Genomic DNA, 26006 nt, shown 5'->3' with positions numbered 1-26006 from the left:
TCAATTTTATCTTGTAATATGAAGATAAAAAATATAAGTTGTGCTCACCTATTATACTTTATACCTTATAAAGTATCCTCATGCTGCTTCATGACAGCTCATGAATTATGTATTTTATTCTCATTTTACACATCCAGGTAATTGTTTCATTTCAAAAGTTCATTAACCTTTCCAAGATCTTGGGATTAAAAGCAACTGGAAAGAATTCTTTTAGTGGTCTTAGGAAGGGAACATATTTGTCTTTTCTCAGAAAAAAATACACAATCTTTCACGTATTTGTATATGCAGAAGGAGATGATTTGGCAGTTGGAAATTATAACAACAAAAGGCATGCTATGTAATAAATCATGCTGAAAGGGAGATGAGCCCATTTTATCCCCTCAGGAACACTTTCCTAGTTTTTCTCTAGTATTTCCTAGTTTATTTACCTCTGTCATCCTCATAGTCCAACAGACCAGCACCTGGAAGAAAAAGGAGAGAGCGCTCCATGATTTTGCTTCTTGAAAATTAGCGGGGCTTTAAGACTCTGAGACCTAAAGTAGACATGAACTCCTGATAACAGGTAATGATGGGAAATTAATTTACTTTGCAGAAACTAAGGACTGTGCATAAGTAACAGGAGATTATGCTAATGACCACGCCAGTCACCATTTTCATAATATTATCTGGGCTGAATAATAATCAAAAGGGCTCTCAAAGTTGCTTTTTCCTCTTGGTGAAATTCTCCCAGTAACTTAGAAGTTCAGTTCATGGAATGATGCACTATGCAAGGTGCTGGAAATGCAGTGGTAAACAAGACAGATTTGGTCCCTGATTTATGGAAATTTCATAAATGCTTACTTTCTTTTTCTCATGGGTATAAGTACTTACTTTGTTCAGAACTGTATCTTGAGATATCAATTTCTGTGGAAGAATTAAGCAAAAAATATTTCTATTAGCCACTTGTGAGAGGTGTTGTTTATCCTGTTTCAGCTCTCCTCACTCTAAGCCATGTTTCTTTGCTCCCCAAATGGTCTTGACATCATGCATTACTGGTTCTTATCTTTTTTCCCATGCCTCCAGTCAGCCTTGTTTTGTTTGTCCTTCCATATGACTTACTATTCTCTGAGAGCTTGTAGGCACTGAATATGAGAAATAAGGAGGGGATGCAAAATCCCATGGACAAAGGGGCCTGGTAGGCTACAGCCCATGGGATCGCGAAGAGTCAGACACGACTGAGCAATTTCACTTTCACTTTTCACTTTTCACTTTCATGCATTGGAGAAGGAAAGGGCAACCCACTCCAGTGTTCTTGCCTGGAGAATCCCAGGGAAGGGGGAGCCTGGTGGGCTGCCATCTATGGGGTCGCACAGAGTCGGACACGACTGAAGCGACTTAGCAGTAGCAGCAGCAGCAGCAGTTGACTAGAAGGAAGTGGGAAAGATGCTAAGAAAATTCCTGAAGGTGTCTCATGGCACAGGAATAGGTCAGTGTAGATCTAAGCCATATCTCTGTTTCACTGACAACTATTACTGTATATTTGTTTCTTCTTATCAGCTCCCTAATCACTAAAAATATTGAATTCTTTCTGTATAATATTAACCAGTGGTATCTACTAGTGTAGTGCCTTCTCCCTTCTGTTTTCTTTTCCTAAGGTAATTTCCCTTGGAGCTCAGATAACTTTCTTTTAGACTATTCATATTATTTCTCTTGTTAAACTCAATGTGATTTTTTTTTTTTTTCTGTAATGTGAGATGCAGGGGGAATCACTAATAGGTCAGAAATTACATGTATTGAAATGGATTTCCAGAATACTGGCAAAGTCTCTAGATATCTGGTAAATAGGAACAAACTCAGACTGAATCTTGACATTCCTACCTCTGCGGCTTTCATAGAGAATCTCCATTTTCACTCATTGTTACTCACCATTTTGCTTGCGCCGTGTCCATCTTGTTAACAAAATAGCGAGAATGGCAAATCCCAGTAGAGTCAGGATAACAGCCAAAACTATTTCTGAAATGAAAACTCACCTGTAGCCTGTTTATTTAGACCTGGTCATTATCAGAGACAACTTCTGGGCACCTCTTACGTACAGATAGACATTTTCCCTACACCACCCCCCCTGCCTTTTGTGCTACCTCAACTCTGTTCTTCCTTTTTCATCATTTTACTGTCCCCACATATTTTCCCTCCCATTTATTGGCTTTTCTGTTGGTCCTTTTGGTCAGATACTAAGACCCTCAGATGCTTGTACCCTTGGTTTAGAGTGGGAAATCTGACAGGTTTCCTCCTCATTGAACTCCTTACTCTGTGAGTGAGAGATGGTTAGCAGAGCCAGTGGCATGTAAAGAAATCCATTGGGGTGTTAGAAAGAAATATTAGTTTTATTTTTTTGTAACTTATAACTTAAAATTTTATAGACTTTCTGTTTTCTTTATGTATTAGTAGTGTATTCATAAAATTTTTATATACATATATAAAAAATGAACGCTCAAAATTTTTTCATGGGTGATCAAAAAATTTGACTGTAGGTCATTCAGTTCATACTAATGCAAGTCACAGCAGAGGAAAGAAATTTCTTATTGAAAAAGACCCCTCAAACATCACTTACCAAGTCCTTCATTATAAGATAAATACTTATGAGGGTTGCTACTGTGGTCAGTAGGAGAGAGCAGAGTGAGACTTTCTTACCTTAGTGTGCGTTTATGTGTTACTAAAGAGAGAATCTTAACAAGATTGTATTGCTGTGGTTATGAAGAGCATAGACTGTGGAGGCTTTTGGTGAAGGAAGAAAAGAAGGAAAGATGGAAAGAGAGAGAGAAAACAAAGGTAGGAATGAGGGAGGATGGGAGAGAGAATGGGAGGAATGAATGAATTAAAGAACCAACCATAAATCTGACTATGACTGTGAAAAATGCTGAAGAAAATTAGACTTCGAAGGGCTAAGAACATTACACCAAGATTAAGGATACTGCAAAAAAGCAGTATGTGAATTCACCTCAAGATGTAACAATATACCTCCAATTAGGGCAAATTAGGAAAACGTTTGCTGAGTCTTCTATGCATTAGGTCAGAAGAGAAAATTCTCTTACCAAATAACATTCAGAGATTTGCTCTTAATATACCACTAAAATGAAGAGCAAATAGTTTGATCTCTATCATGAAAGTAACAATTTCATATCTGATATGAAATGATCCTTAGGAGAGGAAGGAATAAACACATAGGATATTGGATCAAGCCTCTTGAATGGTGCCTGGAATGTTCTTATGTTAGACCACTAAGAAAATGCTCCTCTCTCTTCCTGAAGAAAATAAGAGGAAGAATGGAGGAAGATTATAAAGTTAGCAATATTACAGGCAGTGAGATAAAAGACTGAGGAATTTTCCTGTTTCTCCAGAAAATAGCTATTTTCTTTGACCAATTCCAACTCCAGAAACTGAAGGAGAAATCAGCACTCAGGCTACAGGTTGAATGTGGGTTTGTTTTCCTCAGGCTTCCAGAGAAATCAATGAGAGTGAAAGAAAGGATATTGATTTGAAAGAAAGCAGGCAAGGAAAGGAAAGCAGTTGTATTAAAATTCCCAAAGAGAAGACTCCTGAGCCAGTAGGGTCAAGAAGGCCTCAGAGAAGGCGTCAGTCCATACCCAAGACTGCCATGTTCCAGGTATTGTCCTCAGTGGGTTCTGTGTCATCTGGATTTCTTTGTCAGAGGGCAATCAAGATAAAACAAACACCCCAAGCTCACTGTTTCTGAGCAGTATGAACTTGGATGTGGGGGAGGCCCTTGTAAACAAGGATGCAGAGAGTCACAGAGGAATCATGTGGCTCAGGTTGATCAGACCTAAGCAGACTACAGGAGTATGGCCTGTGAAAGTTCTGGAATGTGTGTCATAACAAAGAACTAGAACTTAGAGGCAGGAGGAAAGGAAGAAGGGAACCAAGAGGCTGTAAAGATTTCAGAATACTTTGGAGGATCTTAAACTTAGGATACTGGAAGGGAACTTACTCTGTCTGGGCTCTGGGATAATTTCTAATTTTCCAGGGATTTTGAGACCAGAGATTGTGTTTCATTCATCTTTGTTACTCTTGAGGCAGTTAGGGACTTAATAAATGTTTGATGATTAAAAGTGAAAAACATTCCTATGTTCCTTGAAACAAATGGAGGGTGAATCATGAAGCTGAGGCAATGGAGTTAAATGTAGTAAGGGAAAGCTAAGAGGTTGTGGTGCGAGGAAGAATGAGCCAGTGAATGGGATTTCACAAGCCACTGTGGAGGACAAAGAGAGCAGTAAAACCCCCTTTTATTAAATGTTTCGGAACCATAAGTCTCTGTGGTGATTTAGTTGCTAAGTCATACCTGACTTGCCACCCCATGGACTGTAACCTGCCAGGTTCATTTCTCCATGAGACTTCACAGGCAAGAATATTGTAGTGGGTTGCCATTTCCTTCCCCAATATAGCTCTATAGTAGATACTTTCCAAGGACCAACACATTTAATCCCCAATAATCTTCTCAATGAAATCCTTTAAGACTAAGACATCTGAAACTGCCCAACCAGCAAACAGTAGAGTTTCTGACTCCAGAGTCCATATTCTGCTTACAAAGCCACAGTTCATTTCAGTTTTGGAGGCCTACTGTCCATGCTGATATATTTTAGACTAAGCAGTGAGGTGCAGGAGGAAGAGAGTAATGCTCTCCAGTTATAGGATTTTCCCCCTACCTACTTTGTCTTCTAAGATTGACTCTGATAGTTGAAATCCTTATTTAGCCTATTTTTATGATCTAGATTGAGGAGGAAGGAGTCATTAAAAATTTTTACATATATAAATTTAAATTACTAGTATTTAAATAATCACTCCATATTTTGACTCATCTATTGACATTGATTCAGTTCAGTCGCTCAGTCGTGTCCGACTCTTTGTGACCCCATGAATTGCAGCACGCCAGGCCTCCCTGTCCATCACCAACTCCCAGAGTTCACTCAGACTCACTTCCATCGAGTCAGTGATGCCATCCAGCCATCTCATCCTCGGTCGTCCCCTTCTCCTCCTGCCCCCAATCCCTCCCAGCATCAGAGTCTTTTCCAATGAGTCAACTCTTCCCATGAGGTGGCCAAAGTACTGAAGCTTCAGCATTAGCATCATTCCTTCAAAGAAATCCCAGGGCTGATCTCCTTCAGAATGGACTGGCTGAATCTCCTTGCAGTCCAAGGGACTCTCAAGAGTCTTCTCCAACACCACAGTTCAAAAGCATCAATTCTTTGGCACTCAGCTTTCTTCACAGTCCAACTCTCACATCCATACGTGACTACTGGAAAAACCATAGCCTTGACTAGACGGACCTTAGTTGGCAAAGTAATGTCTCTGCTTTTGAATATGCTATCTAGCTTGGTCATAACTTTTCTTCCAAGGAGTAAGCGTCTTTTAATTTCATGGCTGCAGTCACCATCTGCAGTGATTTTGGAGCCCCCCAAAATAAAGTCTGACACTGTATCCACTGTTTCCCCATCTATTTCCCATGAAGGGATGGGACTGGATGCCATGATCTTCGTTTTCTGAATGTTGAGCTTTAAGCCAACTTTTTCACTCTCCTCTTTCACTTTATCAAGAGGTTTTTCTGTTCCTCTTCACTTTCTGCCATAAGGATGGTGTCATCTGCATATATGAGGTTATTGATATTTCTCCCAGCAATCTTGATTCCAGCTTGTGCTTCTTCCAGCCCAGTGTTTCTCATGACGTACTTTGAATATAAGTTAAATAAGCAGGGTGACAATATACACCCTTGATGTACTCCCTTTCCTATTAGGAACCAGTCTGTTGTTCCATGTCCAGTTCTAACTGTTGCTTCCTGACCTGCATATAGGTTTCTCAAGAGGCAGGTCAGATGGTGACATAGATTAATTCTGGTTATATCACAAAGTTATTAGAACCACTAATTTTGACTATGTTAATAGCATACCATAATAGAATTATATAGAATTTGATTGCATAACATTTTGCAAAATAGCTTAATATCTCAGCAGCCTGGTTTCTGAATTGCAGCTATCTTACCATAGCCTAAATGTGAACACACAGAAAAATTCTAATGGAGGAAACATAGTTTCTTGATATTATCATTATAACTACTACCGCCATCATAAATCTGAACACAAACGCAACTAAACCAAACAAACCTAAACACCCCCTGTGATGGTTAATGTTATATATCAGCTTGGCTAGGCTACATGCCCAGTTATTTGGTCAAGGAGTAGCCTAGACGTTGCTATGAAGGTATATTTTAGATGTGATATGCATTTACAATCACAAGACTTCAAGTAAAGCAGGTTATTCTTCATAATATGGTTGGGACTCATCCAATTAGCTGAAGGCCTTAAAAGCAAAGGCTGACATTTCCTAAAGAAAAAAAGAATTATGCCTTAAGAATGCATCATAGAAACTTTGCCTGTGTTTCCAACTTGCTTGGCCTTCCCTGTGGATTTCAAACTCAAGACTGCAATATCAACTCTCTTGTGCTCTTATAGCCTACTCACCAGCCCTAAGATTTCAGACTTGCAAGCCATCACAATTGTGAGCCAATGCCTTACAATAAATCTCTTTTTCTAGATATATTAATACTTTATTTGTTCTGTTTATCTGGAGAATACTAACTAATACACCCCTATGCTAAATGTCTTATTATTGTCAATATGATGTAGTGTTCATGTTAAAAAAATTACATATGGGTCCTTTGTATACTTCCAGTGGGGGTGGGGAACATTTGATCTAGTTTAGAAAACTGACCACACACAAAAGGAATTCTAAAACACTAACAAGGAGAAAGAAATAATGTGGAAAGAGTTCAGGTATGTAACTTTCAATGGACTTGATTTGTTAGAGTTTGCAGTTTAAGAAATGTACAGTAATGAATAACAAGTGTCACCTTTGATCTGTACACTTTGTTCACCTAACATTGATAATCAAAGATTACATCTTAAAGGCATACTTGTCCTTTACTTTAGGCATTTGAATGAGATGAGAAAATTTAACGTTACTATTGCCAGCCCTTCCCAGGTGGTGCAGTGGCAAAGAACTTGCCTGCCAATGCTGGAGACATGTCCCAACCCAGAGATTGAACAGTAATTTGAGATGGTATATGCACTCAAGTTCATTGTAACATTGTTCAAAATAAGCTAAGCTTTGGAGACAAACTAAGTTGTTATTCATTGATAGATGGATAATGAAGATGTGGTATACATATATACAGTGGGCTATTACTCAACCATGTAAAAGAATGAAATTTTTCCATTTTCAACGACTGGATTGACCTAGAGGGTGTTCAGTCAGTTCAGTCACTCAGTTGTGTCCAGCTCTTTGCAGTCCCATGGATTGCAGCAGGCCTGGCTTCCCTGTCCAAAACAAACTCCTGGAGCTTGCTCAAATTCATGTCCATCAAGTTGGTGATGCCATCCAACCATCTCATCCTCTGTTGTCCCCTTCCCCTCCTGCCTTCAGTCTTTCCCAGCATCAGGGTCTTTTCCAATGAGTCAGTTCTTCACATCAGGTGGCCAAAGAATTGGAGCTTCAGCTTCAGCACCAATCCTTCCAATGAATATTCAGGACTGATTTCCTTTAGGATTGACTGGTTTGATCTTCTTGCAGTCCAAGGGACTCACAAGAGTCTTCTCCAACACCACAGTTCAAAAACATCAATTCTTTGGCTCTCAGCTTTCTTTATGATCCAACTCTCACATCCATACATGACTACTGGAAAAGCCATAGCTTTGACCAAGTGAATCTTTGTTGGAAAAACAATCTCTGCTTTTTAATATGTTGTCTAGGTTGGTCATAGCTTTTCTTCCAACGGGCAAGCATCTTTTAATATCATGGCAGCAGTCACCATCTACAGTGATTTTGGAGCCCAAGAAAATAAAGTCTGTCACTATTTCCATTGTTTCCCCATCTATTTGCCATGAAGTGATGGGACTGGATAAAGGACAGATGGTATGGACCTAACAGAAGCAGAAGATATTAAGAAGAGGTGGCAAGAATACACAGAAGAACTGTACAAAGAAGATCTTCACGACCCAGATAATCATGATGATGTGATCACTAACCTAGAGCCAGACATCTTGGAATGTGAAGTCAAGTGGGCCTTAGAAAGCATCACTATGAACAAAGCTAGTGGAGGTGATGGAATTCCAGTTGAGCTGTTTCAAATCCTGAAAGATAATGCTGTGAAAGTGCTGTACTCAATATGCCAGCAAATTTGGAAAACTCAGCAGTGGCCACAGGACTGGAAAAGGTCAGTTTTTATTCCAATCCCAAAGAAAGGCAATGCAAAAGAATGCTCAAACTACCGCACAATTGCACTCATCTCACATGCTAGCAAAGTAATGCTCAAAATTCTCCAAGCCAGGCTTTAGCAATACATGAACCATGAACTTCCTGATGTTCAAGCTGGTTTTAGAAAAGGCAGAGGAACCAGAGATCAAATTCCCAACATCGCTGGATCATGGAAAAAGCAAGAGAGTTCCAGAAAACCATCTATTTCTGCTTTATTGACTATACCAAAGCCTTTGACTGTGTGGATCACAATAAACTGCGGAAAATTCTGAAAGAGATGGGAATACCACACCACCTGACCTGCCTCTTGAGAAATCTGTATGTAGGTCAGGAAGCAACAGTTAGAGCTGGACATGGAACAACAGACTGGTTCCAAATAGGAAAAGGAGTATGTCAAGGGTGTATATTGTCAGCATGCTTATTTAACTTCTGTGCAGAGTACATCATGAGAAACACTGGGCTGGAAGAAGCACAAGCTGGAATCAAGATTGCTGGGAGAAATATCAATAACCTCATATATGCAGATGACACCACCCTTATGGCAGAGAGTGAATAGGAGCTAAAAAGCCTCTTGATGAAAGTGAAAGAGGAGAGTGAAAAAGTTGGCTTAAAGCTCAGCATTCAGAAAACGAAGATCATGGCATCCAGCCCAATCCCTTCATGGGAAATAGATAACAGTGGAAACAGTGTCAGACTTTATTTTTTTGGGCTCCAAAATCACTGCAGATGGTGATTGCAGCCATGAAATTAAAAGACGCTTACTCTTTGGAAGAAAAGTTATGACCAACTTAGATAGCATATTCAAAAGCAGAGACATTACTTTGCCGACTAAGGTCCGTCTAGTCAAGGCTATGATTTTTACAGTAGTCATGTATGGATGTGAGAGTTGGACTGTGAAGAAGGCTGAGCACCGAAGAATTGATGTTTTTGAACTGTGGTGTTGGAGAAGACTCTTGAGAGTCCCTTGGACTGCAAGGAGATCCAACCAGTTCATTCTGAAGGAGATCAGCCCTGGGATTTCTTTGGAAGGAATGATGCTAAAGCTGAAGCTCCAGTACTTTGGCCACCTCATGCGAAGAGTTGACTCATTGAAAAAGACTCTGATGCTGGGAGGAATTGGGGGCAGGAGGAGAAGGGGACGACCAAGGATGAGATGGCTGGATGGTATCACGGACTCGATGGACGTGAGTCTGAGTGAACTCCGTGAGATGGTGATGGACAGGGAGGTCTGGCGTGCTGTGATTCATGGGGTCACAAAGAGTCAGACATGAACTGAACTGAACTGATGGGACTGGATGCCATGATCTAGTTTTTTGAATGTCATGTTTTAAGCCAGGGTTTTCACTTGCCTCATTATACTAGAGGGTATTATGCTAAGTGAAATGTCATGCAGAGAAAGAAAAATACCATATCATTTCATTTATACATGAAATTTAAATATAAAACAAATGAACAAACATATGAAAATAGAAACAGAAACATAGATACAGAGGAAAAACAAGCAGTTGCTGAAGGGAAAGAGGATGTGGGGATGAGTGAAATTAAGAGATACAACTTCTATTTACAAAATGAGTCAGAAGGGTGAAGTGTACAGTGTGGGAAACTAAAAAAAAGAAAGAGAAACATAAATGTGTTAAAACAAAGGGATTATTTGATAAATTATTGTATACCTGAATATATTACACAACACAGAAAACCATGTTTTTATAGAATTTTTAATGACATGGGAAGAGCACATGATATAGTTACACGGAAAAAAGAAGCTCAAAGAAATTAAAATACAAATTAATCTGAAAGTCAAAGCATGCATTAAATTAATAATAATGATCTTTCATTGTGGTATTATGAAGAATTAATTTTTTGTATTTTCTAATATTTATGAAGAATTAATTTTTTGTATTTTCTAATTTTCTGTGTTTGCACAGATTTATTTTTATTATTTTTTAATATAAATGTATTTATTTTAATTGGAGGCTATTTGCTTTGCAATATTGTGGTGGTTTTGCCATACATTGACACGAATCCCCCATGGGTGTACATGTGTTCCCCATCCTGAACCCCCCTCCCCCCCAACCTCCCTCCCCATCCGATCTCTCTGGGTCATCCCAGTGTATCCTGTATCATGCATTGAACCTGGACTGGCAATTCATTTCCCATATGATGATATACATGTTTCAATGCCATTCTCCCAAATCATCCCACTTTCACCCTCTCCCACAGAGTCCAAAAGACTGTTCTATACACCTGTGTCTCTTTTGCTGTCTCCCATACAGGGTTATCATTACCATCTTTCTAAACTCCATATATATTCATTATTATACTGTATTGGTGTTTTTCTTTCTGGCTTACTTGATTCTGTATAATAGGCTCCAGTTTCATCCACCTCATTAGAACTGATTCAAATGTATTCTTTTTAATGGCTGAGTAATACTCCATTGTGTATATGTACCACTGTTTTCTTATCCATTTGTCTGCTGATGGACATTTAGGTTGCTACCATGTCCTGGTGATTATAAACAGTGCTGCAATGAACATTGGGGTACACGTGTCTCTTTCAGTTCTGGTTTCCTCACTGTGAATGCCAGCAGTGGGATTGCTGGGTCATATGGCAGTTCTATTTCCAGTTTTTTAAGGAATCTCCACAGTGTTCTCTATAGAGAACAGTACTAGTTTGCATTCCCACCAACGGTGTAAGAGGGTTCCCTCTTCTCCACACCCTCTCCAGCATTTATTGCTTGTAGACTTTTGGATAGCAGCCATTCTGACTGGCATGAAATGGTACCTCATTGTGGTTTTGATTTACATTTCTCTGATAATGAGTGATGTTGAGCATCTTTTCATGTGTTTGTTAGCCATTTGTAATCTTCTTTGGAGAAATGTCTGTTTCGTTCTTTGGCCCATTTTTTGATTGGCTCGTTTATTTTTCTGGAATTGAGCTGCAGGAGTTGCTTGTATATTTTTGAGATTAATTCTTTGTCAGTTGCTTCATTTGCTATTATTTTCTCCCATTCTGAAGGCTGTCTTTTCACCTTGCTTATAGTTTTCTTTGTTGTGCAAAAGCTTTTAATTTTAATTAGGTCCCATTTGTTTATTTTTGCTTCTATTTCCAATATTCTGGGAGGTGGGTCATAGAGGATCCTGCTGTGATTACGTCAGAGAGTGTTTTGCCTGTGTTCTCCTCTAGGAGATTTATAGTTTCTGGTCTTACGTTTAGATCTTCAATCCATTTTGAGTTTATTTTTGTGTATGGTGTTAGAAAGTGTTCTAGTTTCATTCTTTTACAAGTGGTTGACCAGTTTTCCCAGCACCACTTGTTAAAGAGATTGACTTTTCCCCATTGTATATTCTTACCTCCTTTTTCAAAGATAAGGTGTCCATAGGTGAGTGGATTTATCTCTGGGCTTTCCATTTTGTTTCATTGATGTATATTTCTGTCTTTGTGTGCCAGTACCATACTGTCTTGGTGACCGTGGCTTTGTAGTAGAGCATGAAGTCAGGCAGGTTGATTCCTCCAGTTCCATTCTTCTTTCTCAAGATTGTTTTGGCTATTCGAGGTTTTTTGTATTTCCATACAAATTGTAAAATTATTTGTTCTAGCTCTGTGAAAAATACTGTTGGTAGCTTGATAGGGATTGCACTGAATCTATAGATTGCTTTGGGTAGTGTACTCATTTTCACTACATTGATTCTTCTGATCCATAATCACGGTATATTTCTCCATCAATTAGTGTCCTCTTTGATTTCTTTCACCAGTGTTTTACAGTTTTCTATATTTAGGTCTTTTGTTTCTTTAGGTAGATATATTCCTAAGTATTTTATTCTTTTCGTTGCAATGGTGAATGGAATTGTTTCCTTAATTTCTTTTTCTATTTTCTCATTGTTAGTGTATAGGAATGCAAGGGATTTCTGTGTGTTGATGTTATATCCTGGAACTTTAGTATATTCATATGTTAGTTCTATTAATTTTCTGGAGGAGTCTTTAGGGTTTTCTATGTAGAGGATCATGTCATCTACAAACAGTGAGAGTTTTACTTCTTCTTTTGCAATTAGGATTCCTTTTATTTCTTTTTCTGCTCTGATTGCTGTGGCCAAATCTTCCAAAACTATGTTGTGTAGTAGTGGTGAGAGTGGGCACCCTTTCTTATTCCTGACTTTAGGGGAAATGCTTTCAATTTTTCACCATTGAGGATAAAGTTTGCTATGGGTTTGTCACATATAGCTTTTATTACGTTGAGGTATGTTCCTTCTATTCCTGCTTTGTGGAGGGTTTTTACCATAAATGGATGTTCAGTTTTGTGAAAGGCTTTGTCTGCATCTATTGAGATAATCATATGGCTTTTATTTTTCAATTTGTTAATGTGGTGAATTACATCGATTGATATGTGGATATTGAAGAATCCTTGCATCCCTGGGATAAGGCCCCCTTGGTCATGATGTATGATCTTTTTAATGTGTTGTTGGATTCTGATTGCTAGTATTTTGTTAAGGATTTTTGCATCTATGTTCATCAATGATATTCGCCTGTAGTGTTCTTTTTTGTGACATCTTTGTCAGGTTTTGGTATTAGGGTGATGGTGGCCTCATAGAATGAGTTTGGCAGTTTACCTTCCTCTGCAATTTTCTGGAAGAGTTTGAGTAGGATAGGTGTTAGCTCTTCTCGAAATTTGTCATAGAATTCAGCTGTGAAGCTGTCTGAACCTGGAATTTTGTTTGCTGGAAGATTTCTGATTATAGTTTCAATTTCCATGCTTGTGATCGGGCTGTTAAGATTTTCTATTTCTTCCTGGTTCAGTTTTGGGAAGTTGTACTTTTCTATGAATTTTTCCATTTCATCTATTTCAACTATTATCTCCTTAAATAGTTTCTCGTGGTCTTTCTTTTTTTCTTCTTCTTCTGGGTCTTCTATGATTCAAATGTTGGGGCATTTAACATTGTTCCAGAGGTCTCTGAGATTGTCCTCATTTCTTTTAATTCGTTTTTCTTTTTTACTCTCTGTTTCATTTATTTATACCATTCTATCTTCTACCTCACTTATCCTATCTTATGCCTCCATTATTCTACTGTTGTTGGTTTTCTCCAGAGTGTTTTTGATATCATTTATTGCATTATTCATTATTGATTGGCTCTTTTTATTTCTTCTAGGTCCTTGTTAAACCTTTCTTACATCTTCTCAATCCTTTTCTCCAGGCTATTTATCTGTAACTCCATTTTGTTTTCAAGATTTTTGGATCATTTTCACTATCATAATTCGAAATTTTTTAATCAGATAGATCCTCATTGCTTCCTCGTTTGGTTTGGTGGGCATTTATCCTGTTCCTTTCCCTGCTGGGTATTCCTCTGTCTCTTCACCTTGTTTATATTGCTGTGTTTGGGGTGGCCTTTCTGTATTCTGCCAGTTTGTGGAGTTCTCTTTATTGTGTAGTTTTCTCTCTGTGGGTGGAGTTGGAAAGGTGACTTGTCAAGGTTTCCTGGTTAGGGAAGCTTGTGTTGGTGTTCTGGTGGGTGGAGCTGGATTTCTTCTCTCTGGAGTGCAATGAAGTGTCCAGTAATGAGTTATGAGATGTCAGTGGGTTGGAGTGACTTTGGGCAGCCTGTATATTGAAGCTCAGGGTTATGTTCCTGTGTTGTGGGAGAATTTGCATGGTATGTCTTGCTCTGGAACTTGCTGGCGCTTGGGTGGTCCTTGGTGTCAGTGTAGGTATGGAGGCTTTTGATGAGCTCCTATTGATTAATGTTCCCTGGAGTCAGGAGTTCTCTGGAGTTCTCAGGATTTGGACTTAAGCCTCCTGCCTCTGGTTTTCAGTCTTATTCTTACAGTAGCCTCAAGACTTCTCCATCTATACAGCATTGATGATAAAACATCTAGGTTAAAGATGAAAAGTTTCTCCATAGTGAGGGAAACCCAGAGAGGTTCACAGAGTTACATGGAAAAGAGAAAAGGGAGGAGGGAGATAGAGGTGACTAGGAGGAGAAGAGGGGGAATCAAAGAGGAGCGTGCAAGCTAGCCAGTAATCACTTCGTTATGTGCTCTGCACAGTCTGGATCACTCACAGAAGTTCACGTAGTTATACAGAGAAGAGAAGAGGGAGAAAGGAGACAGAGGCGGCCAGGAGGATAAAGGGGGGAATCAAAAGGAGAGAGACAGATCCAGCCAGTAATCAGTTCCCTAAGTGTTCTCCACTGTCCGGAACACACAGAGATTCACAGAGTTGGGTAGAGAAGAGAAGGGGGAGTGAGGAGATAGAGGTGACCTGGTGGAGAAAAAGAAGAGTCTAAAGGGGGAGAAAGCAGTCAAGCCAGTAATCTTGCTCCCAAGTAAAAATAGATACTGAAGATTGGGTTCTTAAAGGTACAAAATTATAACAAATACCAAAAAGCCAAGATTTAAAAATCTAGAGTAGAGGTTGAATTCTCAAAAATACAATATTAAAGAAAAAAAAAAAGAAAGTCACCAAAATTATAAAATATATATACATGAAGTTTGCTTTAAAAATTAGGGTTTTTTTTTTTGGCAAAGTAATAGTAGGTTATAAAAATGAAAATTAAAGGAGTAATAGAGGACTTAAAAATAAAAAAATTAAAAAATTTAAAGAATGATAATAGTAAAAATATTATCTAGGAGTTTCTCTGGTGTTGTTGTGGACAGTGTGGGGTTAGTTCATATTCAGATAGTTCCTTGATCCAGCTTATACTTCTCAAGATCTATAGGCCCCTTCCTATGTAGTCAGTGCTAACTACAGGGTTTTAATCTATTGTACCTGTCACTTCCAAGGTGGTTCCCTCTGTTTTAGCTTCTTTTGTTTGCTAGTCTCTTCAGTGCCTAATTTCTGCCCTGACACAAGGGGGCGGTGGTGGACACTTTTTTGGCTCACTTGTTCAGTTGTGCTGTGGAGAGGGAGGAACACTGCAAACAAATAACACTGGCGTGTGCTCACAGTGTTTCAGCCACACTGGGTTTGCCCCTGCTCATGCGTGTGTGCTTTCCCTGTCTACACTGCTTAGGCTCTAGGTTGCTCTGCCAGGAACTGTCTGAGGCTGGCCCTGGGTTGTACGCACTTCCCAGGTCTAAGCCACTCAGGTTCAGGTACTCGGGTAGTCCTCAGAGGTGCAGACTCGGTTGGCCCTGTGTTTTGTGCCCTTCCCAGGTCCAAGCAGCTCAGGTGACCAGGTGTTTGGCGAGCATGGTCACTGTAACTTATTGCCTCCCCTGTCCCTGCCGCTTGGTTTTCTGGGTGTACAACCGGTGCACCTTCTCAAGTGTGCCATGTGTCCCTTCTGGGGAGCTAATCTCTGGCTGTGACCCTCCTGGCAGATGTTGACCATCCAGAATCCCAAAAAGTCTTGGTTAGCAATGAAACCTGCTTGTAGTTTGGTAGATGATGCTTCTCTGGGGCCGCGATTGCCCCCTTCCAGCTCTGGCTGCCCTTACCTGCCTGACTCCAGCAGGGGATGTGCTGGTCTCAGCCGGCTAGCTCTGCTCAGTCCTTTGTTCTGTGAGTGGGCCTGGTGGTGCCTTAGGTTAGGGCTTTTCAAGGGGTAGTTATCCCACAGTCTGGTTTGCTATCTAAAGTTAGTTCCCTCAGATTGCCCTTGGGGCATCCATGCCCAGTCCTTACCCTAAGCAATGCAGCCAGCACCTCCCTGACCAGCTCCCGCTTGCTAGTGGCGGATGCGGGTGTCTGCGCTGCTTCTCTGCTGGGAGTTACCATTGGGCACATAATCTGTGGATTTTAATTATTTATTTATTTTTCCTCCCAGTTATGTTGCCCTCTGAGTTTCCAAGCCTCGCCACAGACTCACCAGTGAGTGTTTTCTGGTGTTTGGAAACTTCTCTCTTTTTTTAAGACTCCCTTCCCGGGACTGATCTCCATCCCTACCTCTTTTGTCTCTTTTTTTATCTTTTATATTTTTTCCTACCTCCTTTCGAAGGCAATGGGCTGCTTTTCTGTGTGCCTGATGTCCTCTGCCAGCATTCAGAAGTTGTTTTGTGGAATTTACTCAGCGTTCAAACATTCTTTTGATGAATTTGTGGGGGAGAAAGTGGTCTCCCCGTTTTATTCCTCTGCCATCTTAGGACAGCCTCCTCTGTACAGTGATTTTACTTTGCCTTTTAAATCATAAAAATAGTAGATAGATAGATGCGTAAGTAAAGATAGACACATAAAATTTCTCATAGGGAAACATTTATGGTCTTCTCTGCTTGATTTTATGTTTTGTGTCGGCCTGGATAGGCCAAAGTTGCCTAGGGTGTTGCAGGGAAAGTCTCATTGCATAAGAAGGTTGCTCTGAGATGAGTGGCCTTTGGAGACTCTATTCACAGTGGTTCACTAGGCTACAACAGTTGCCTTTACCATTTTGGTAGATGGTACTAGTACAAAGTATATATGAGGCACATGAGCTCCTGTTTGATGCTCCTGTTCATTGATAAAGTAAATATTTATTCCATACTTACTGCATGTAATGTCCTATAGGTCAAGCAATACCTATTTAAAATGACATGAAATAACAGATTTTAAAATCGAATACAAACCTTGTAAAATGTAACCCTCTGTCAGTAAACCCTTCCACAAGTTCCTCAGAAATACTATGTTTTGGCTCATCTTCCTGTCCTGGTGCTCCTGGTGACAGTTATGGCAAAGGACAGCTCTGCCAGTCAATCTTTAAACATTTTTCCCTCTTATAAAAGCAATTCATGCTCCACACTACATGCTGAAAATAGAGAAACAAAAAAATAAGAAAAAATTAATTATGCCTTTTTCTGGAGAGAAAAGTCATTTAACATTTCAGTGTCTTTTCTCCTAGTTATGTGGCTATTTCATAGTTGTAATAAATGACAGCCAAATTGTAATGTACAGTTTTTTTGAAATGACATTTTTAAATTAAAAAAGATGCATACTTTTTATTAAAATAAAAATTATAGACAATCATAAAGCTGAAAAGAAAAAAATTTCCTTTTGGTAATTCTGGAACTGGATCTTAATCATGTTAAAAGCTCAGAGTTTGTTGTTAAATCTAATATATGTGCAGAAAAGTGCACAAACCTTAACTGCACATCTTGATGTATTTTTATGTGAAGGTATATCAGTTATACTCTACCTAGATAAAGATATACAACACTTCTAGCCCTCTAGAAAGCTCTTTCTTTGTTCCCTTTTCATATCAACCCTACCAAAAGTACCTATGGTTTGATTTCTATGCAAGGGTTGGTTTTCTCTGTTCTTAGACTTTATATAAGTGGAATTATAGATTATATACCCTTTGCTGTCTGGCTTCTTTAGCTTAAAATTATGAGGTGAGATTCATCCATGTTGTTGTGCTTGCAGCTGTAGTTTATTCTTTTTCATTGCTGTACAATATTCCATTTTAGAAATATACTACAACTTACTTATGTATTCTGTGCTTGAACATTTGAGTTATATATAATGTTTGGTTCTTGTAAACAAAGTTTCTATGAGCAATCATATATATTGTTTGATAAGTATTTGCACCAATTTCTGTTGGGTATTTATCTGAGAGTGAAATTGCTGGGTCATAGCTAGGCTATGTTTAGCTTAAGTAGATACTTACCAAATAGTTTTCAAAAGTGGCTACAATAATTTACACTCCCACAGGTATTGTATAGGAGTTCCAACTGCATGTATTCTTTGAAAATGCCTGTAGTTGGATTATGAGGTAGTGCTTAGAGGGTGTGACATTAAAGATGATTGACTTGGGCCATAAAGAAAGCTGAGTGCCAAAGAATTGATGCTTTTGAAATGTGGTGTTGGAGAAGACTCTTGAGAGTCCCTTGAACTGCAAGGAAATCAAACCAGTCAATCCTAAAGGAAATTAGTCCTGAATATCTATTGGAAGGATTGATGCTGAAGCTGAAGCTCCAGTTCTTTGGCCACCTGATGTGAAGAACTGACTCACTGGAAAAGACCCTGATGCTGGGAAAGATTGAGGGCAGGAGGAAGAGATGACAGAAGATGAGATTGTTGGATGGCATCACCGACTCAATGGACAGAGTTTGAGCAGGCGCTGGGATTTGTTGATGGACAGAGAGGCCTGGCAAGCTGCAGTTCATGGGGTCACAAAAAGTTGTACACTACTGAGCAACTGAACTGAACTGAACTGACTTCCCTCATTGTGAACTTACTTAACTATTTTATCTGACGGTCTGGTCTTATTATTACCTCTGTTGATAAGAAACAAATTACCCCCAAATTTAGCAGCTCAAGACAACAAACATCTGTTATCTCACTTATTTTCTGAGCGTCAAAAACATTTTTCTGAGGGTAAGAGTAGCTTAGCTGGGTGGTTCTTGTTTAAGGTCTTTTATGAAATTGCAGTCAAGCTGTTGACTGGGGTTGTAGTCATTTGAAGGCTTGATCAGGGCTGAAAGATGTGTTTCCAAGATATCTTACTCATGGCTGTTGGCAGAAGGCTTTGCTTCCTTGCCATGTGGGCTTCCTTAGGAGGGCTGCTCATGACATGATAGCTAGTTTTTTTCTGTGAGTGATCCAAGAGAGAGACTAAGAGAGCAATAAGACAAAGGCCTCACTGTCTTTTAAAATTAAATCTTGGAGGAGAGGGGCAGTCCTAAGATGGTGGAGGAGTAGAATGGGGAGACCACTTTCTCCCCAACAAATTCATTGAAAGATCATTTGAACACCAAGTAAACACCACAAGACAACTTCCAAATGCTGGTGGAGGACACCAGGCACCCAGAAAGGCAGCCCATTGTCTTCAAAAAGAGGAAGGACAAAATATAAAGATAAAAAGAGAGACAAAAGAGTTAGGGACGGAGACCCACCCGGGGAGGGAGTTGTAAAAGAGAAGTTTCCAAATACCAGGAAACCCTCTCACTGGCGGGTCTGTGGGGAGTTTTGGAATCTCAGAGGGAAGCATAACTGGAAGAAAAAAATAAATAAACCCCAGAGATTATGCACCTAACTGCAACTCCCAGTGGAGAAGTAGCCCAGATGCTGGCGTCTGGCACCAGCAAGTGGGGGCTGAACAGGGAGGCGCAGACTGCATTGCTTAGGGTAAGGACCAGGCCTGAATGCCCTGAGGGCAATCTGAGGAGCTAATGTGAGAAAGCAGCCCAAACTGTGGGATAGCCAGAGAGAAAGAGAGAGAGAGGAAAAAAAAAAAAAAAAAACCCAAACAAACAAACTACGAGCAGACTCCCAGTTGCTAACCAAGTCTTCCTGGGATCCTGGATGGTTGACATCCACCAGGAGGGTCGCAGCAAGAGATCAGCTCCCCAGAGGAGACACACGATACACCTGAGATGGTGCTCCCACCGTGCATCTGGGAAACTGAGCCGCCGGGACCGGGGAGGTGATAAGACGCACTGCCTGACCTGAGGAGAGTGAGCTCACCAAGCACCTGGTCGCCTGAGCTGCTTGGACCTGGGAAGGGCACAAAACACAGGCCTAACCAAGTCTGTGCCTTTGTGGGGTACTCAGGAACCTTAACCGGAGTGGCTTAGACCTGGGAAGTGCATGCAACCCAGGGCCCACTTTAGACAGTTCCCCTGCAGAGCAACCTGGAGCCTGAGCAGTGTTGACGGGGAAAGCACACATGCAGGGAGCAGGGGCAAACCCAGTGTGGCCCAGACACTGTGAACACTCCACATACACGCCAGTGATATTTGTTTGCAGTGTTCCTCCCTCCCCACAGCACAATTGAACAAGTGAGCCTAAATAAATGATCACCTTCACCCCCTTGTATCAGGGAGGAAGTTAGATACTGAAGATACTTGCAAACAGAGGAAACCAAAATAAACAAAGAAGAGGGAACTGCTTTGAAAGTGACAGGTGCAACAGATTAAAACCTTTTAGTTAGCATTGACTACATTGGAAGGGACCTATAGACCTTGAGAAGAAGTATAAGCTGGAACAAGGAACTATCTGGAACTGACCCCACACTGCCCTCAACAGCTCCAGAGAAATTCCTAGGTATATTTTACTATTATCATTTTTTAATTTTAAAATTAAAAAATTAAGTTCTTTATTACTCCTTTAATTTTCATTTTTAAAACCTACTATTACCTTATTTAAAAAGACCCTATTTTTAAAGCAAATTTCATATATTTTTAAAAAATTATTTTTGTGATTTTGTTTTGTTTTGTTTTTATTGTATTTTTGGGAGTCTAACCTCTACTCTAGATTTTTAATCTTTGCTTTTTGGTATTTGATATCAATTTTGTACCTTTAAGAATCCAATCCTCAGTACCCATTTTTACTTAGAAGTGTGATTACTGCCTTGATTACTCTCTCCCCTTTTGACTCTCCTTTTTCTCCCCCAGGTCACCTCTATCTCCTCACTCCCCCTTCTTGTTTCTACTTAATTAACCCTGTGAATCTCTTTGGGTATTCCAGGCTGTGGAGAACACTTAGGGAACTGATCACTAGCTAGATTGGTCTCTCTGCTTTTGACTTCCCCTCCACTTCTCCTGGTCACCTCTATCTCCTTCCTGCCTCTTCTCTTCTCTGTGGAACTCTGTGAACCTCTTTGAGTGTTCCAGATTGTGGAGAGCAAATAGAGAATTGATTCCTGGCTAGATTGCTCTCTCCCCTTTTGATTTCCCCTCTTCTCCTCCTGGTCACGTCTATCTCCCTCCTCCCTCTTCTCTTCTCCATGTAACTCTGTGAACCTCTCTGGGTGTCCCTCACTGTGGAGAATCTTTCACTACTAACCTAGATGTTTTATCATCGGTGCTGTATGGATGGAAAAGTCTTGAGGCTACTATAAGAATAAGACTGAAAGCCAGAGGCAGGAGGCTTAAATCCAAAACTTGAGAACACCAGAAAACTGACTCCAGGGAACATTAATTGACAAGAGCTCATCCAGGAGCCTCCATATCTACACTGAAACCAAGATCCACCCAAGAGCCAACAAGTTTCAGAAAGACATACCAAGCTAATTCTCCAACAAAAATAGGAACATAACCCTGAGCACAAAAGTACAGGTGGCTAAAAGTCACACCAAATCCACAGACACCTCAAAACTCACTACTTGACACTTCCTTGCACTCAGAGAGAAGAGATCCAGCTCTACCCACCAGAAGACTGACGCAAGCTTCCCTAACCAGGAAACGTTGACAAGCCACTCATCCAACCCCACCCACAGGGAGAAACCTCCATAATAAAGAGGAACCACAAACTTCCAGCATAAAGAAAGACCACCCCAAACACAGCAACCTAAGCAAGTTGAAAAGGCAGAGAAATATTCAGCAGGTAAAGGGACATGATAAAAGCACACCAAACCAAACAAAAGAGGAGGAGATAGGGAGTCTACCTGAAAAAGAATTCAGAATAATGATAGTAAAACTGATCCAAAATCTTGAAAACAAAATGGAGTTACAGATAAATAGACTAGAGACAAGGATTGAGAAGATGCAAGAAAAGTTTAACAAGGATCTAGAAGAAATTATAAAGAGTCAGTCAACAATGAATAATGCAATAACTGAGATCAAAAGCACTCTGGAGGAAACCAACAGTAGAATAACTGAGGCAGAAGATAGGATAAGTGAGGTGGAAGATAGAATGGTGGAAATAAATGAAGCAGAGAGGAAAAAACAAAAGATAATTAAAAGAAATGAGGACAACCTCAGAGACCTCTGGGACAATGTCAAACGCTCCAAAATGCAAATCATAGGAGTCCCAGAAGAAGCCATAAAAGCCATGAGAAAATAGTTGAGGAGATAATAGTTGAAAACTTCCCTAAAATGGGGAAGGAAAATAACCACCCAAGTCCAAGAAACCCAGAGAGTCCCAAACAGGATAAACCCAAGGTGAAACATCCCAAGACACATATTAATCAAATTAACAAAGATCAAACACAAAGAACAAATATTAAAAGCAACAAGGGAAAAACAACAAATAACACACAAGGGGATTCCCATTAGGATAACAGCTGATCTTTCAATAGAAGCTCTTCAAGCCAGAAGGGAATGGCAGGACATACTTAAAGTGATGAAAGAAAATAACCTACAGCCCAGATTACTGTACCCAGCAAGGATCTCATTCAAATATGAAGGAAAAATCAAAAGCTTTATGACCCAGAGAGATGTTATGGGGAGGGAGGTGGGAGGGGGGTTCATGTTTGGGAACACATGTAAGAATTAAAGATTTTAAAATTAAAAAAAAAATAAAAATAAAAAATAAAAAGAGAGAGAAAAAAAAAAAGCTTTACAGACAAGCAAAAGCTGAGAGAGTTCAGCACCACCAAACCAGCTCTCCAACAAATGCTAATGGATCTTCTCTAGACAGGAAACACAGAAAGGGTGTATAAACTCTAACCCAAAACAATAAAGTAAATGGTAACGGGATCATACTTATCAATAATTACTTTAAATGTCAATGGGTTAAATGCCCCAACCAAAAGACAAAGACTAGCTGAATGGATACAAAAACAAGACACCTATATATGCTGTCTACAAGAGACCCACCTTAAACCTAGGGACACATACAGACTGAAAGTGAAGGGCTAGGAAAACATATTTCATGCAAATAGAGACCAAAAGAAAGCTGGAGTAGCAATACTCATATCAGATAAAATAGACTTTGAAATAAAGGCTGTGAAATGAGACAAAGAAAGACACTACATAATGATCAAAGGATCAATCCAAGAAGAAGATATAACAATTATAAATATATATGCACCCAACATAGGAGCACTGTGATATGTAAGGCAAATGCTAACAAGTATGAAAGGGGAAATTAACAATAACACAAAAACAGTGGGAGAGTTTAATACCCCAATCACACCTATGGATAGATCAACTAACCAGAAAATTAGCAAGGAAATACAAACTTTAAATGATACAATGGACCAGTTAGACCTAATTGATATCTATAGGACATTTCCCCCCAAAACAATGAATTTCACCTTTTTCTGAAGTGCACAAGGAACCCTCTCCTGGATATACCACATCCTGGGCCATAAATCTAGCCTTGGTAAATTCAAAAACATTGAAATCATTCCAAGCATCTTTTCTGATTCACAGTGCAGTAAGATTAGATATCAACTACAGGGAAAAAAAAAACCTATTAAAAATTCCAAAATATGGAGGATAAACAACATGCTTCTAAATAACCAACAAATCACAGAAGAATAAAAAAGAAATCAAAATATACATAGATATGAATGAAAATGAAAACACAACAACCCCAAACCTATGGGGCGCTGTAAAAGCAGTGCTAAGGGGAAGGCACATAGCAATACTGGCATACCTCAAGAAACAAGAAAAAAGTCAAATAAATAACTTAACTCTACAAGCAGAGACATTACTTTGGCTGCAAAGGTCCATCTAGTCACGGCTATAGTTTTTCCAGTGGTCGTGTATGGATGTGTGAGTTGGACTGTGAAGAAAGTTGAGTGCCGAAGAATTGATGCTTTAGAACTGTGATGTTGGAGAAGACTCTTGAGAGTCCCTTGGACTACAAGGAGATCCAGCCAGTCCATTCTAAAGGAGATCAGTCCTGGGTGATCATTGGAAGGACTGATGCTAAAGCTGAAGCTCCAATACTAAAAAACACACTTCTGAATAACCAGCAAATCACAGAAGAAATAAAAAAGAAATCAAAATATGCATAGAAACGAATGAAAATGAAAGCACAATAATCCAAAACCTACAAGACTCTGTAAGAGCAGTACTAAGGGGAAGGTTAATAGCATTGCAAGCTTACCTCAAGAAACAAGAGAAAAATCAAATAAATAGCCTAACCCTACACCTACAGCAACTAGAAAACGAAGAAATGAAGCACCCCATGGTTAGTAGAAGGAAAGAAATCCTAAAAATTAGGGCAGAAATAAATGCAAAAGAAACAGAGGAGACCATAAAAAAGCTAAAAGCTGGTTCTTTGAGAAGATAAATAAAATAGACAAACCATTAGCCAGACTCATCAAGAAAAAAAGGGAGAGGAATCAAATCAACAAAATTAGAAATGAAAATGGAGAAGTTATAAGAGACAGCAGAGAAATACAAAGGATCATAAGAGACTACTATCAGCAACTATACGCCAATAAAATTGACAACTTGGAAGAAATGGCCAATTCTTAGAAAAGTATAACTTTTCAAAAGTGAACCAGGAAGAAATAGAAAATCCGTTAAGATTTTCATAAGCACAGAAATCGAAACTGTAATCAGAAATCTTCCAACAAACAAAAGCCCAGGACCAGATGGCTTCACAGCTGAATTCTATGACAAATTTCGAGAAGAGCTAACACCTATCCTACTCAAACTCTTCCAGAAAATTGCAGAGGAAGGTAAACTGCCAAACTGATTTTATGAGGCCACCATCACTCTAATACCAAAATCAGACAAAGATGGCACAAAAAAGAAAACTACAGGCCAATACTATTGATGAACACAGATGCAAAAATCCTTAACAAAATTCTAGCAAACAGAATCCAACAACATATTAAAAAGATCATACATCATGACCAACTGGGCTTTATCCCAGGGATGTAAGGATTCTTCAACATTCACAAATCAATCAATGTGATACACCACATTAACAAATTGAAAAATAAAAACTATATGATTATCTCAATAGACGCAGAGAAAGCCTTTGACAAAATTCAACATTCATTTATGATAAAAACCCTCCAGAAAGCAGGAATAAAAGGAACATACCTCAACATAATAAAAGCCATATATGATAAAGCCACAGCAAATATTATCCTCAATGGTGAAAAATTGAAAGCATTTCCCCTAAAGTCAGGAACAAGACAGGGGTGCCCACTCTAATCACTACTAGAAAACATAGTTTTGAAAGATTTGGCCACAGCAATCAGAACAGAAAAAGAAATGAAAGGAATCCAAATTGGAAAAGAAGAAGTAAAACTCTCACTGTTTGCAGATGACATGATCCTCTACATAGAAAACCCTAAAGACTCCTCCAGAAAATTAATAGAACTAACATATGAATATACTAAAGTTTCAGGATATAAAATCAACACACAGAAATCCTTTGCATTCCTATACACTAACAATGAGAAAATAGAAAAAGAAATTAAGGAATCAATTCCATTCACGAAAAGAATAAAATCCCTAGGAATATATCTACCTAAAGAAACAAAAGACCTATATATAGAAAACTATAAAACACTGGTGAAAGAAATCAAAGAGGACACTAATTGATGGAGAAATATACCGTGATTATGGATCAGAAGAATCAATGTAGTGAAAATGAGTATACTACCCAAAGCAATCTATAGATTCAGTGCAATCCCTATCAAGCTACCAACAGTATTTTTCACAGAGCTAGAACAAATAATTTCACAATTTGTATGGAAATACAAAAAACCTCGAATAGCCAAAGCAATCTTGAGAAAGAAGAATGGAACTGGAGGAATCAACCTGCCTGACTTCATGCTCTACTACAAAGCAACAGTCATCAAGACAGTATGGTCCTAGCACAAAGACAGAAACATAGATCAATGGAACAAAATGGAAAGCCCAGAGATAAATCCACGCCCGTATGGACACCTTATCTTTGACAAAGGAGGCAAGAATATACAATGGAGAAAAGACAATCTCTTTTACAAGCGGTGCTGGCAAAACTGGTCAACCACTTGTAAAAGAATGAAACTAGAACACCTTCTAACACCATACACAAAAATAACTCAAAATGGATTAAAGATCTAAATGTAAGACTAGAAACTATAAAACTCCTAGAGGAAAACATAGGCAAAACACTCTCTGACGT

At 39.2% G+C, this 26006-nt stretch overlaps 1 protein-coding gene across 1 annotated transcript in view; it reads right to left on the bottom strand.

Moving 5' to 3' along the window:
• TSBP1 (testis expressed basic protein 1) overlaps positions 1–26006 on the bottom strand; it is a 150297-nt gene that overhangs the window by 58858 nt on the left and 65433 nt on the right. Inside the window, exons 10-13 of the mRNA XM_068994162.1 lie at positions 19565–19697; positions 1906–2004; positions 871–903; positions 429–461 (exon numbers count right to left, since the gene is read on the bottom strand). Of these exons, the coding sequence (XP_068850263.1) occupies positions 429–461; positions 871–903; positions 1906–2004; positions 19565–19697 (298 nt within the window). The remainder of the gene's footprint in view (positions 1–428; positions 462–870; positions 904–1905; positions 2005–19564; positions 19698–26006) is intronic.

The sequence above is a fragment of the Capricornis sumatraensis genome, chromosome 22 (assembly GCF_032405125.1).
Source record: "Capricornis sumatraensis isolate serow.1 chromosome 22, serow.2, whole genome shotgun sequence".
In the NCBI taxonomy this organism is placed as follows: Eukaryota; Metazoa; Chordata; class Mammalia; order Artiodactyla; family Bovidae; genus Capricornis; species Capricornis sumatraensis.
Note: the sequence above shows the minus strand (reverse complement) of the source record. Positions and strands in the feature narration are given on the sequence as shown.